This window comes from Vigna umbellata, chromosome 11, assembly GCF_029865625.1.
Source record: "Vigna umbellata cultivar VRB3 chromosome 11, Vumbellata_1.0, whole genome shotgun sequence".
Classification (NCBI taxonomy): domain Eukaryota; kingdom Viridiplantae; phylum Streptophyta; class Magnoliopsida; order Fabales; family Fabaceae; genus Vigna; species Vigna umbellata.
The window spans coordinates 24,820,756-24,835,735 of NC_142175.1; the positions used below are offsets into that span (position 1 = coordinate 24,820,756).

At 42.0% G+C, this 14,980-nt stretch overlaps 1 protein-coding gene and 1 pseudogene across 1 annotated transcript; one reads left to right on the forward strand and one right to left on the reverse strand.

The window, feature by feature from the left end:
• Positions 1-5,905: 5,905 nt before the first annotated feature.
• On the reverse strand, positions 5,906-10,281 carry LOC148191284 (protein CLT2, chloroplastic-like). Its single transcript, XM_088101356.1, has 5 exons — positions 10,267-10,281; positions 10,078-10,167; positions 7,173-7,284; positions 6,454-6,579; positions 5,906-6,331 (listed from the first exon to the last, which is right to left on the reverse strand). Exons 1-5 carry the CDS (start codon positions 10,279-10,281, stop codon positions 6,174-6,176), a joined length of 501 nt encoding a protein of 166 aa, XP_087957482.1. The 3' UTR covers positions 5,906-6,173.
• Positions 10,282-10,427: 146 nt separating this feature from the next.
• On the forward strand, positions 10,428-11,074 carry LOC124830865 (uncharacterized; annotated as a pseudogene).
• The last annotated feature ends 3,906 nt before the right edge of the window (positions 11,075-14,980 follow it).

Here is a 14,980-nt window from a genome sequence, read left to right on the forward strand (position 1 = left end):
CCATTGACACGCCCACCCTTCATTTAAAACGCACTCACGTTCACGATGCATGCATGCTGACAAGTGTCATTTTGGAACGTTCTAAAAACGTTAATGGAATCCAAGTGGCAGCAGACGATTGGACGATCGTCCTGCGTGGGGAAAGAAATGATTTTCTGGAAAACTCTTTCCTTTCTCTGTGCATTTCATCTTCTTCCTCAAATTTCTGATCTCCTAAATTCTCCATTCTCTCTCTAAAACCTTTCTTTCTTCTCTCTTTGGTAACTCACCATCCCTTGCTCCGTTCACGTTTCAGCACCGTGAGAAGCATCCCTGTACCGTGAGCTTCCCATCAAACCGATCGGTTTTGGATTCGGAAACGGGTAAGTTTCACGTCCTCAACTACTCTTGACTTTCCACATGCAAGCTTCATTTTGAATCTGCATGCACCGTCTTTGAACCAATATTTGTTTCCTGTAATTTTAGTTGGAAGAGTTTTGGGGTTTTGAACGTTAAGGGTAGAAGAGTATATTGGAATCTTGTGTTCTTTTTGAAGAACGAAAGCACGCTGCTTAATCCGGGTAAGGGAAGCTTGTTAGAATTTAATTCACATGATCTCTGTACTGCATGCGCGTTACGTAATGTTTGAAAGTATGATTTATGATATTTGACTTTGGAGTTTAGGATTATGATTCTGAGATGATATATGAAAATGTTGCATGTATGTACTGGGAATTATATGCTGAGTGTATGAATGGTCTGTGACGTTGTACGTGGATGATTTTGATATTTGAATGTTAGTATATGATGTTGATTAAAAGCATGAGAAGTATGGAAAAATACTATGTTAAGATTGATTTAATGCATGAAAGTTTATACTGGAAAATGAGTTACTGTAAAAGAAGAATTATATGAAAAGTGCATGAATTTGAACGTTCGTATTGATACGGTCATTGACCAGTTCGGTATTATCAGTAAATTCTTGTATTAGTCGGACCCTTTCATTTGGAAAGGACTCCCTTTGAGAACGAACGCCCTCTAATATATTTTTACGTTGTGCTTTCGGCCAGACGTAAACATCACGAGTGTTGTGTGAGAATTGAGAATTTTGATAATATCCCCGTGAACTTTTAGTCAAATTATTGAAACATAAACTTTAAATATCTCATCTTATATAAATCCCAATTTCTATGATTTTGAATTCAGCCAAGAGTCTCGATCTAAAAACGTACGTCCTAAGTGGCGTTCGGTCTTAGACCGAACGTTCGTTCAAAAAGGCAAACGATTAGTAGCGCTCTTTCTTTTGTCGAGCGTTCGTCTTTGGTGGCGTTCGACCTTATGTCGAACGTCCGTTCTTGATAGCGTTCGTTCTTATGTCGAGCGTTCGCCTGTGGTAGCGTTCGACCTTATGTCGAGCGTCCGTTCGTGATAGCGCTCGTTCTTTTGTCGAGCGTTTGTATTTGATAGTGTTCGACCCTTGTCGAGCGTACATCCTTAATAGCGTTCGTCTTCTGTCGAGCGTTGGTCTTTAAATAGCGTTCGTTCTGATCTTAAATAGCGTTCGTCCAAACAGTGAAATAACGTTCGTCTTTTTATGGAAGTGTAATTAAGAATGAAAATGTGATGTTGAGGGAAGTATAAATTGTGCGAACCATATATGATATGATATTATGATTTTGGAATTTGAACGAGCGTTCCAGGGTGGAACGACTCTTGACTGGATATTGATATTTGTAGTATGAACGTGGTAAGCTTAGATGGTGATCCATCCTGATATTCCGTGAGTGCTCGTTCTCAAGTAGAGAGGAGTAGGTCATGCGTGGGAATGGCAGGAGGTCTAGACCATAACTGTAACTTGGCAAAAAGACTAACCTCAGGTGGATACTGATGAGCATTCCAGTTACCCCACCTGAGTGCATGGACGCCTTAGCTACACAGGTTTCATACAGTCCGGACAGTCGGTCTAGTATCAGGGATTTGGTTGAATTAATGTATGATTTGAATGTATGTGTTATGAATAAATTGATATGTTTGATATGTATGAACTGTATGTTTGACTTGAATTAAATTCAATAAGCTTACCCTTGCAATTCCTTTGTGTTGTCTTGTCTATGTATATCCGTCTTGTCAAATGCAATGATCATCCGTGTGGATGTGAGCAGAGGGAGATATGTCTTTGGAGCAAACACTTGAAGGAGAACTCATTGCTGAAGAAAACTTAGTGGACGTCGAGGTGAAGGCCGAACAGTAAAAGCGTTCGGTTTTAGTTAGTGTAAATAGGATGTCGAGCGGCTGTGAGCGAGCGCTCTTTTATCGTTTGTTGTAGTTTGACGTTCGGTATTTATTTTGTAAACCGTTCGTCCTTATTTTTGTAAACGCTCGTTAATTTTTATATAACAGGCCGTTCGGCCATTTGTTTAATCTGTTCCTTTACGTTTAAAACTGTTTTGGATTATTAATACGTGTAATTATTCTAAGTATATAGTTGATGACTGTATAATTTTGGGATGTTACAGAAACTAATATAATAATGAGATAATACTAATAATAATGAGAATAGTGATGATAATCCTAAGGATAATGATGAGGATAAGAATAATTATGGTGACAATGAGAAAAAAAGGGTGAGAGTGAGTGTAGTAATGTTAGATTTGATGGTTATTGCTTGTGGTCATGATATAGTGACAGAGGAATCATGGTAATACTGATAGTTAAGATTATACATGAAATGACAACCTACCATGCAAGATAAATAACAAGACAATAAATTGGATAAGGTGATTATTATCCTATCATATTCTATCTGGACCTAAAGTATTGCATTGTATAACATGGCAGCTAACAAAACTTTAGCTTGGAAGTCATATATAATTATTAACCGGGTGGCTTTTCATTGAAATACCTGTTCGGACAAGTTTTTCTACACATTTCTTAATGGAAAAATAGGAAATAAATAAATAAATTTAATTTCTCTTCAACTAAGATTAACTTATACACAAGTTACAAGTAAAAGAATTAGATACAATATATGGAAAAAGTTATAAAATTTATAACTTAGCTTACCACATAAGCTAATTTAATTTGTAAAAAAATCTAATTCCAATTTTCCTTTTTATATTTGTCTCTGTAACATCCCAAAATTATACAGTCAGCAACTATATAATAGAATATTAACATATATTAATATGATAAAACAGTTTTACAATTAAATAGAGCAGTGTGCAAAAATGGCCGAACGGCCTTACATATACACACAAAATAACGAGCGTTCATAAAAGAGTGAGGACGAACGGTTTACAAAACAATGACCGAACGTCCTACTATTTACAATCAGTAAAAGAGCGCTCGCTCACAGCCACTCGCTCTCCTAACAAAGCTAACTAAAACCGAACGCCTTTACTGTTCGGCCTTCACTTCCACGTCTACCAGATTTTCTTCAACCAGGATTTCCTCTTCAAGTGTTTGCTCCAGGGAAGTATCACCTTCTGCTCACATCCACACGGATGATCATTGCAAGGACAAGACGGATATACATATACGAACAACACAATGGAAATGCAAGGGTAAGCTTATTGAATTTAATTCAAGTCAAACAGATATTCCATACTTATCAAATTCAGCAAGTAAATTCACAACATATACATTCAATTCATACATCAATTCCATCCAAAAATCCTGATACTAGACCGACCGTCCGGACTGTATGAATCCTGTGTAGCTAAGGCGTCCGTGCACTCAGGTGGGGTAACTGGAATGCTCATCAGTAGCCACCTGAGGTTAGTCTGTTTTGTCCAAGTTACAATTATGGACTAGACCTCCTGCCATTCCCACACATGACATACTCCTCTCTACTTGAGAACGAGCACTCACGGAATATCAGGATGAACCACCATCTAAGCTTACCACGTTCATACTTACAAATCTCAATTTCCAACCAAGAGTCGTTCCTCCCTGGAACGCTCGTTCAAATTCCACAATCACAATTCCAGTTTTCATAGTGTTCACACATCTTAATTCAACCTCTTATTAACACTTTCATTCTTTGTTCCACTTGCATAAAAAGACGAACGTTCAATCCTCTTTATAACGAGGACGAACGTCAAGAGTGAGATCAAGAAAGACTCCTTTGAATCAGTTAAATGAACTAATTCTAGTAAGATCCAAATAATACTTAGAAAAATCTAAGTTCAGTAACACTTGAGCGAATCCAATGAATAGGTAAAATCACAAGTTGTTTGGATAAATAAACTGGACAAGATTTAATTCAGGAGACAACTCTCCAGTAAATGACCAAGGGCGAAAATAGACGTTTAATGAAATTCTTGAACGAACGTCACTGAGGTATTGGACGAACGTTACTAGATCTATTGGACGAATGCTGTTTAGATTTATGGACGAACGCTATTTCAATTCAGGACAAACGCTATTACCGTTCGTTGATAATTAAAGAAGGAACGAACGTTCGGTATATAACCGAGCGTCCTTTTTCTACATACACATTTGGACAAGCGTTCGGTATAAGACCGAGCGCTCCTTAGGACGTACGCTTTTGAGTCTAAACTTATTTGCTGATTCAAAATCATAGAAATTTGGAATTTTCATAATATGGAATACTTAAAGTTCATGCTTTAACAATTTGACTAAGTGTAAAATGGTAGATTTTCAAGCTTCTCAATTCCTCCCACAACACTCATGAGATCTACGTTTGGCCGAACGCTCAAACGTAAATTATGTATAAGAGGGCGTTCGTCCTCAAAGGAAAATCCTTTCCAAATGAAAGGGTTCGACTATTTCAAGGAATTCACTATGAATACCGAACGGTCAATGACCGTATCGATAACGAACGTTTATTTTCATAGACTTAATTAATCAAACTCATCTTACAGTATACAAAATTTTCCAGTATAAGCTTTCATACATCAATTTACTCAAATCATTATACAAATCCATGCATTTTCGCACATCATCTCATCATACAACTCATTTTCCAATTAAATCAAACCCTAGAACATTACATCATTTTCATACATCATTTCAGAATCATTTTCATATACGCACAGTCCAATATCATGAATCACACATTCAAGCAACACTTAAACGCACATGCAGTACCACACAATCACATGAATTAAATCTAATAAGCTTCCCTTACCCGGACTTAGCAGTGTGCGTTCTAAAAGTGAGTTGTTTCTACTCGTCCAAAGGTGGCTTTCTATTCTCAATGTTCCTCTTAAACTCTTCAACTAAAAATTAACAAAAAGAAAACGAAAGAACTGAGTTTACACCCATGCATGCAGCTGGATCAGGGTTTGTAGTAAATCCAGAAACGATCGCCCAAGGAAACTTACCAGAACTGGAAGTGGTTCGGTCCAAAATGAAGCTCACGTCGCAGTGGTCGTTCTCACGGTGCTGAAACGTGAACGGAGTAGAGAATGGTGAGTTACAGAAGAGAGAAGAGGAGGGGTTCTAGAGAGAAGAAGGAGAAAATGGAGGTTTGGATTTTCTGAGGAAGATGAAGGTGCACGCAGGGAAAGGGAAGAGTGTTTCAGAAAACTTAATTTTCTTCCCAAGTCAAACGGACGATCCCTCCTGCAATGACACCTGGCTTCCAAATTAAATTCAGAACCTTCTAATTTGACACATGGCAGAGAGGGGTCAGGGAATGTGAGTGCGTTTTAATGGCACTGCACGTGGGGCGTGGGTGCATTTATGGCAGCACAGTGGTGACTCAGCACATACATTAATGGGACGTGACAGTCTCCAAGAAGGAGCTTGTATTGAAATTTATATAAACATGCCTCAACTCTAAATATTGTGTTAAAAAGCGAATTTAAAAAAGATCACTTAAAAATGTTCGCACCTTGCATTTCTGTCAAATGCAATTTTCTGTTATGTATTAATGTACATGAAAATATACCAGAACAAGTGATGAGAGATATATGCATAATCTTAAGTTACAATAATCCAGTGGAAGAACGAGGAAGTCAGCCATCATAAAGCAACTAAGTGACACTCAAAAGTGGAAACCGAACAAATTTTCGGCTCAAAAGAATAATCGCAAGGATAGTGAGTATGTATAATTCGAGCACGTTGGAGAAAATATATTTCACCGTGAACAGTAGTACCTGGAGGCTGCTGATATTCTTTTGGGCAGGGTGCCCAGCCGATAGTTCATCCTCAGAACTGGGACGGTTTCAGTCCACTTCAGAGCTGTTCCTCACAGGTCGAGATGTGTTGTACAGTAAGAGACCACACAGAAGAATTCCACAGCCAAGCAAAAAAAATGGGCTCAAGCTTGTTCCCTCGGGAAGATATGGTAATGGTAGAGAAAGAATATAAACAGATATGGGCACTGCAAAAATCATAAGCAAACGTAAGCTAAAAAACTATTAAGAAAACCTGAGGTACAAAAGACCTTACGATTCATAGTTTAGAATGCAACAAAGAAGAGTGAGATGCAATGATAACGAGTACCTGACAACATTACTAGAAGAGAAGATACAACTGCAGAAGAAGTTTTTACTGCATTAAGGAGGGATATGTTGAATGCCAAATTGGTAATTATGTAAAGCAGTGGAAGTAGGGGAGCGCCATCACAACCTAAGCCAGAAATTGAAGAGGAATACACATTATATTAAAACTTAAACACAAAAGAAAGTTAAACCAAGGTTCAAAATCATCTAAAGGGTACAAGACAAAAACTATATATAAATTTATTGATTTCTTACAATTATGAGTTTTAATTGTTTTATATAAAAATGTTAGAAATAACTAAACTCCAAGTAATCTAGTTATAGACGGGGTTAAATCATTGCTTATATACTATTCGGCCTTTTACCTGAAGGACCAAAAGCATCTATAATCCTAGTACATAAAAGGTAAGGTATCGAATATGACATGAACCTTGTGATAGCCACAAGATCTACCCATCGAGATAAGAAAACCCAATGACATATAGACCCACTTCAAATTCCATACCATTAATTAAAACTTGCCCTTGTTATTTTATTTATTAATGCAATTTTGAAAATTCAAGGTCATAAACCCAGGAAAATAATCATACATACACATAGTAACTAATCTTGATAGTGTTTTAACAACAGAAGGTGTAATAAGAAACGCAGACAAGTACTAGAAAACCACGTGAGGATATATATGTATAATTGCATTGCTACCAATTTATTAGATCTTACCTGGTTTACCTAGAAAACAACCGGCACCGCTTTTAAAATATGAAGGAAGTTCAGCAAATGGTATGCCTTTCAATTTTGAAAGTAAAGGCAGAGACAGAAATACGAAAAGAGCCTACAACAAATATCACGTAAACCATAAATGTACCTTTCAATAATTAATCAATTAATAAACATAAACAAGAGACTATCTGGAACTTGCGCCAATAACCATTAGGAAAATTGCCTTGCCAATAAACAACTCAAGTAAGGACCTAATAAATAAGTATTTATTACGTAAACATTTAGGTGTAAGTTGTACTTACAATTGAAGAAGAAATAGGAATAATCAGTTTTCAGGAGCTATTCTAGAAGTTTGTTGTCATAAATTGAAAAACAGCTTATGAACCTATCATCTCATAAATTCTCCAAAACACCTATATGCTTATATTATAAGTTATACCCAAATAAGTTTCAAATTAGCTCTTCCACCCTAAAATGAAGGAGGGCTGCTTATGAAAACTTCAGAAGAAGAAAAACACACTGCCATGCCAAGTATCGAAAGCTGACAGAGTATCACATCTCCATTTTGATAAAAATTAGAGATGTGCACAAACTAATCCAAATGAATTCAGACAGAAAAAATTGAACTAAAATAGAAAACCAACTTTTCCATTGGATTGGATATAAAGTCTGTTTTTATTTATTTATTTTTTTCATTTTTATCGTCCCTGTCTGTTTTTTTTTCATTTTTATCGAAGTTAGAGGTGTGCATATAAACCAATCCAATACATACAGTAAAAAAGGAACTAAAAGAAAGAAAGCCAACTTTTCCTTCGGTTTAGATAGTCTCTATTTTTGATTAAGGTTAGAGATGTTCATATACCAATCCAACTGAATACAGACACTAAAATGAATTAAATAAAAAGAAAATGAATATACGCCATTTGGTCAATATTGGCTTTTGCACCAAAGATGGCAAATATGCCTTCTTTATTACCAAAATAGGCAAAATTTGACCGAAAGTGAAGTCGTGGGGGCCAAAACGACTTCAAAAGAAGAAGTCGTGCCCCCCTGCACGACTTCACACTGTTCATAGGTACAGTGTTGAAGTCGTGCACCCCAAAAATGACTTCTGGGTCCTGTAATCGATTACATTGATTTGGTAATCGATTACAGAGTGTTGAAATGGTGACCAGGCAGAAAATGTACTGGTAATCGATTACGGTAATCGATTACCAGCTTGATTGTGTAGCAAGAAGCACTCTGCGCTCTGAGCGAGCAGTGGACGCTCGTCAAGCGAGCAGAAGAGGACGCTCGTCCAGCAAAGACGCGCAGTGGACGCTCGTCTTGCAAGCAGAAGTGGACGCTCGTCCAGCGAAGACGCACGAGAGGACGCTCGTCCAGAGAGAAGAGAACGCTCGCCCTGTGGACGCAAGAGAGGACGCTCGTCCAGCTAAAAGAGGGGCGCCGGGCGCCAGTTTTTGCGAGAAGCTCGCGCCCGGGCGTCGTGTAGGGTGGTCACGATTTCAACACTCTGTAATCGATCACCGTTACGTTGTAATCGATTACCATCGTCAGAAGTCGTTTTTGGGGTGCACGACTTCAACACTGTTTATATCAACAGTGTGAAGTCGTGCAGGGGGGGCACGACTTCTTCAATTGAAGTCGTTTGGGCCCCCCACGACTTCCCCATTTTCGTAATATGGTTTGAATTTGCCCATTTTGGTAATATTAGAGGCATATTTGCCTACTTTGGTGCAAAAGCCGTCAATATTGGATAGTGAATATGTGTAATTAAGGATGGTTTGTTGAGATCATTGTAATCGACACACATACGGCATTTGTCGTTGACCTTCATTAGCGAGCCATGTGGTGTAAGTAACCTCTTTAATGAATCTGTCTTCGAGGAGTGTTGTTACCTCCTTCTTGGTTGCAGTTCAACGTTCTTTATTAACATTCCCTTCCTTTGGGCCACAAGTTTGGCCTATGAAAGGATGGACGAGTGGTGGCACATAAATGAAAGGTCAATGCTTGGCATGTTGGTTGGGGACCAAGCGAATAAATTCGTGTTTTGTTTGAGGACTTATACTATCCGATTGCAAACATGTTCGTCCAAGTTGTGGCCGACCTTGGTGACTTGGGACAATAGGATTCCCAAGGTATAGTTTTGCATCGATTCACTAAATAAAAGTCGTTTATCATCCGATATTTTTTTAACATGTTTAATTGTGAACACTCCTACTTTTTTTTATATAAATAGAGGAAGATCTGGTCGGGAGTAAAAAAGTTTTTCCAACATCTATCGATTAGTAAGAAAATGTCAATGTGAAAACACGTTGTCAAAAGGCTAATCGTTTACCCGGTAAACAACGGATCAATAAGGTTTCCAATTGGCTTATTACACAAAAAGAATGTTATTTTTTTAAAAGATATATAAGGAGTATTTTTTTTTTAAAATCAAAGACTTTTTTTTTTCTATTCTACTCCTCTTATTCTATTATGTTATGTAGTAAGGATATTTATGTAATAACATAAATATCTTAGATATTTTAGACAGATATTTATCAAAGCCACTCACCACATTTTTAGGTAAGGTGGTTATTTTTATTTTGCTTATAAATACAGTGACAGGACAAAAGTCCAGGTACGTTCTCTTTATGCTCTAGAGATCCTGAATAATATTTCAGAGCAATATCCAATTATTCTCTTCAGAGCTTCAGCTCCATAACTCATATCTGACTTGAGCGTCGGAGTATCTTTGCAGGTACCTCCCCTCCTTTGGTGAATACGAAGGACAACAGTTGAAGAAATGCAAGCATCCCAGACATCCAGGAGCAACAGAGACACACAGGAAAATGTATACCGAAACATTTTGGCGCCCACCGTGGGGCCGAGTGTCATCTCACAAAAACCGCAAGAGGAGCACTCGGCCTCGATGAATCACTTCCTCGGATAGAGCTACTCCATCAAATCGCTGCATCGCCACCAAGATTCTCCTCCGTAAGCTGTGACGCCACTGTCATTACCAGAACGAATCACACCCCCAAATCGGGTCCACCCATCAGCCTCCGCCGCGCCACCAACCGCTGCTGTCACGAAAGCACCATTAGATCACCTCCATCGCCTCCATGATTGCACGATCCGCAAATCAAAAAACCCTAAATTCCTAAATCACCTCCCAAACACTATTACGCTGATCCCTCAAGACGACGATGATACTGACCAACCTTTCTCAATTCTAAGTTCCACACTTTTCTTATCAAATTGCTGGGTTAATAATGGCTGCCTCATCTTTGTCACTGACATTCCATATCAGAAAAACCCACAGCGGGATTTCATCTTTCAATTTTCATCCTCTCATCCAAAAGGGTAGACAATCTCTTAAATCGACCTTCTCATTCTCAATCCTTCAAGGTTCTCCCCATTTCAGACCTCCAATTGCAATTACCCCTTTCCCACTGACCCAAATACGAGCTTCTTCTGATAAATGCTTTGACCCTGCTGATGAAGCCGAAAGGTTGCTGCTTTCTGGGGAAAAGCCAGTTAAATTCGCCTTCTGGATCATATTTTAGGCCTCTTTGTCCCTGGCTTGGTTTGCTGTTTCAAGGGATGCAAATGCTGCTGTTGACTCCATCAAAGCCTCTGGCTTTGGCTTGAAAATTGCCAGTTCTTTGAGGAAATTGGGTTGGCCTGATGGGATTGTCATCTTCACACTTGCCACTCTTCCTGTGCTGGAGCTTCGTGGTGCTATTCCTGTGGGTTATTGGATGCAACTCAACCCCACAACTTTAACAATCTTATCCATTCTGGGAAATCGCAGAACGCCGAAAACCCTAAATCTCCAAGTTGGGCCCAGGCGGAATCTGCCGTGTAAAATGCAGACACATTCCCGCCAATATGCAACAGCTGGTGCGCAAAACTAGGGTTTCTGGTCAAACCCATTCTCCACGTCTTCCGCAACCCTCGCGCAATCCACGCACCGTTCGGTCCTGCCTCCACATGATCGACCATTTCACATAACGGACGTGCGGCTTCAAGCGTCCAGCAATCGGCCTCGCCTTCGTAGACGAACGCTCGACAGTCAATATGTGGACGAGCGCTCGTCCATCCATTTCAACGAGCGCTCGTCCATCCATTTCAACGAGCGCTCGTCCATCCATTTCAACGAGCGCTCGTCAAATCCTTCTTAACGAGCGTTCAAACACTGCTCGACACTCCTCTTGGTTTAGGCCGCTCGGCAAGTAATGGGACGAACGTTCAAACAATCCCCGACGTTCGTCCACTCAGTCCCCAACGTTCGGTCACTCCGTCACCAACGTTCGGCCATCCATGGCCTCCCCACTCGGTCATCAACGTTCGTTCAGTCCGTCACCAACGTTTGGCCATCCATGGCCTCAACCATTCGGCCATTCGTTTCAATAGCGTTCGGCCAACAATGCTCTCTCGTTGACGTTCGGCCTAGAGCGTTCGGAACTTTGCTCATCATTAACGTTCGGTTCCAAGCGTTCGGCTATGCTCTTGTTCGGCCTCTGTGCGTTCGGTCACTCGACCTCTCTAACGCTCGTCCCCGCCTTTGGATTCGAACGCTCGACATTGAACGTGGACGAGCATTCAAACAAAAGACCGTGCGTCGTCGACCTTCGATGCGAACGCTCGCATATGCCTGTGGACGAGCGTTCAAGCAATCAGCCGTTCGTCCTGAAGCGCCACAAGCCCGCCTAGCGTACGCCAATGACGTTCGTCCTGGATCGTCCCTAACTCAGCCTCGCGTACGCAATGATGTTCGTCCTGGAACGTCCACAACTCAACCTCGCGTACGCAATAACGTTCGTCCTGGAACGTCCCTAGCTCAGCCTCGCGTACGACATTGACGTTCGGCCTAGAGCGTTCGTCTCTTCGCTCATCATCGACATTCGGTCACTACGTGCTACTCGACCGCTCGAAGACTCATGTGTACGAGCGTCCAAACAGCCGGACGTTCCACCTCGACTTGCGGAACCGAACGCTCGACAATAAGTGTGTACGAGCGTCCAAAAAGCCGGACGTTCGTCCTCCCCCTTCAGACTGGAGCACTCGACAGCGCCAGTAGACGAGCGTTCAAGCAATCAGCCGTTCGTCCTCGGACCGTTCGTCCTCAACCTTCGGTTTCCAATGCTCGGCAACGCCTGTGGACGAGCGTTCGAGCAATCACCGTTCGTCCTCGCCCACCGCACTCTAATGCTCGACAATACCTATGGACGAGCGTTCAAATGTTCAGCAATTCGGCCCCCTTGACGTTCGGTCACTCGACCTCTACCGTTCGAGGACGTTCGTCCTTACTAATGACCGCCCATAGGTCCTGGCATTCGCCATCTTGGCATTGGGCCATCCTCGATCGCTCACCCTTCTGAACAGACCTCACGTTCATTCAGTAGCCATGAGCGTTCCACCACTCGTTCATCCAGCCTCACATATTGTCAGGTCGTCGTCCTCAAATACTCCAACGTTCGGCCATCCGTGGTTCGACCATCCGTCTCATCGACGTTCGACAAGTCGGTCTCTGGCGCACGGCCATGCATCGAAGCGAGCGCTCCAGAATTCGAGCGCCACGGCCGTTCGACCCAATAGATGATAAGCCATCCGGCCTCAATGTCATTCGTTTTCTTGGCTTCAGTAGTCGTTCGACCAGTGTCTCCCGTGTTTAAACAATCAACCGTTCGGTCATGCGATCAGCCACTCGACCTCAACCGCTCGGCCATTCGGTCTGATTGCCGTTCGGCAATTTTCGACCTCAAGCGTTCCTGCTTTCGGCCACAGCCTAATGTACGTTCGGCGATTCGGCATATTTCGTTCGGCCACCCGTGACATCAAACGACAGCTTTTCCTTGATCGTTCGGCCTTTTTTATAGACGTTCGGCCTAAAGCGTTCGGCAGCTAGGTCTCAACCCTTCAGCCTCAATCGCTCGACCATTCGGCCATACTCTTGTTCTAGGCGTTCGGCATTTCGCTTTTTTATAGACGTTCGGCCTAAAGCGTTCGGCAGCTAGGTCTCAACCCTTCAGCCTCAATCGCTCGACCATTCGGCCATACTCTTGTTCTAGGCGTTCGGCATTTCGCTTTTTATAGACGTTCGGCCTAAAGCGTTCGGCAGCTAGGTCTCAACCCTTCAGCCTCAATCGCTCGACCATTCGGCCATACTCTTGTTCTAGGCGTTCGGCATTTCGCTTTTCATGGACGTTCGGTCTTTATCGCTCAACCATACTTCAACACGAGCGCTCCAGCATTCGGCCATACTCTCATTCGGACTCACTGTCGCTCAGCCATCCAATCTATTTGACGCTCGGCCTCAAGCGTCCAACATTCGGCCTAACTAACGTTCGACTGCCAGGTTTCAATCGCAACCGAACGGACTTATCTGTATTTTATATATTATATTTCTCATGCAGGTCACAGTAGACGGTCAACCAAAAACCGAGCGTTCTACGGGATACACTCCCATGGGTCACTGTTCGCCCAAGAACACCCAGTACATTCGGGATACACTCCCATGGGTCACTGTTCGCCCAAGAACACCCAGTACATTCGAGATACACTCTCATGGGTAACTGTTCGCCCAAGAACACCCAGTACATTCGGGATACACTCCCACTGGTAGATGTTCGCCCTAGAACACCCAGGAGCATCAAACAAAGGGACACACTCCCGCTGGTAGATGTTCACCCTAGAACACCCAGGAGCATCGAACAAAGGGACACACTCCCGCTGGTATATGTTCGCCCTAGAACACCCAGACCATCAAACCTAGGGGACCATCCCCATAGCCTAGCTTATGTTCACCCAAGAACATCAACTTTTCAAAGATTCTGTCGTTCAACATCGAAAGCGTTCGTCATTTGGTCTCAAAGCTCGACATTCAATTGTCAACGAGCGTCCACTCAGTCCGTCGTTCGGCCTCAACGCTCGACAATCAAATGTCAACGAGCATCCAAACGAGCGCTCGTCAATCCATTACAACGAGCACTCAACAGCCGGTCGTCCATCCATGTCAAAGAGCCGCTCGTCCATCCATTACAACGAGCGCTCAAGAGCCTCTAGTCAATCTACATCAACGAGCGCTCGGAAATCCATGTTTACGAGCGCTCACAAACCATCCTCGCGCTCAACCGCTCGGCAATCCATGTTTACGAGCGCTCAAGAAATTGGCCGTTCGGCCCCAAATTTATTCAACCTTTTGGTTTTAAGCGCTCGACAACCCATGTGTACGAGCGTTCAAGACAGTCGGCCGTTCGACTTCCCTTTGCTTTCAAGCACTCAGTCTCGCATGCCACTCGACCGCTCGACCTATGTGTCGAACATTCAAACAGTCCTCATGATCGGCCTCGCATACCACTCGACCTCTATCGCTCGGTCATACGTATCCTCACGTTCGGCCTCACTTGCCCCAGCTTTTTGCCGTTCATCTTCGCCTCCTTTTGGTCCATCAAATTCCTCACTTGCACACGCTCTCTAGTTACAGCGAAGACAGCCTCCCTCAAACTCATAAGTCCTATAGTTACCACGTTCATAAAACGGAACGGTTAACTCGGACTTGGGGGGCATGTTATGTAGTAAGGATATTTATGTAATAACATAAATATCTTAGATATTTTAGACAGATATTTATCAAAGCCACTCACCACATTTTTAGGTAAGGTGGTTATTTTTATTTTGCTTATAAATACAGTGACAGGACAAAAGTCCAGGTACGTTCTCTTTATGCTCTAGAGATCCTGAATAATATTTCAGAGCAATATCCAATTATTCTCTTCAGAGCTTCAGCTCCATAACTCATATCTGACTTGAGCGTCGGA

Excerpts from the sequence above, each read along its gene's own strand:
- LOC148191284 (XM_088101356.1), bottom strand. Across the intron at positions 6,580-7,172 it reads TTGTTTTCTAGGTAAACCAG|GTTGTGATGGCGCTCCCCTA; the intron begins GTAAGATCTAAT and ends TTTCTGGCTTAG. Across the intron at positions 6,332-6,453 it reads TCTTCTAGTAATGTTGTCAG|TGCCCATATCTGTTTATATT; the intron begins GTACTCGTTATC and ends TGATTTTTGCAG.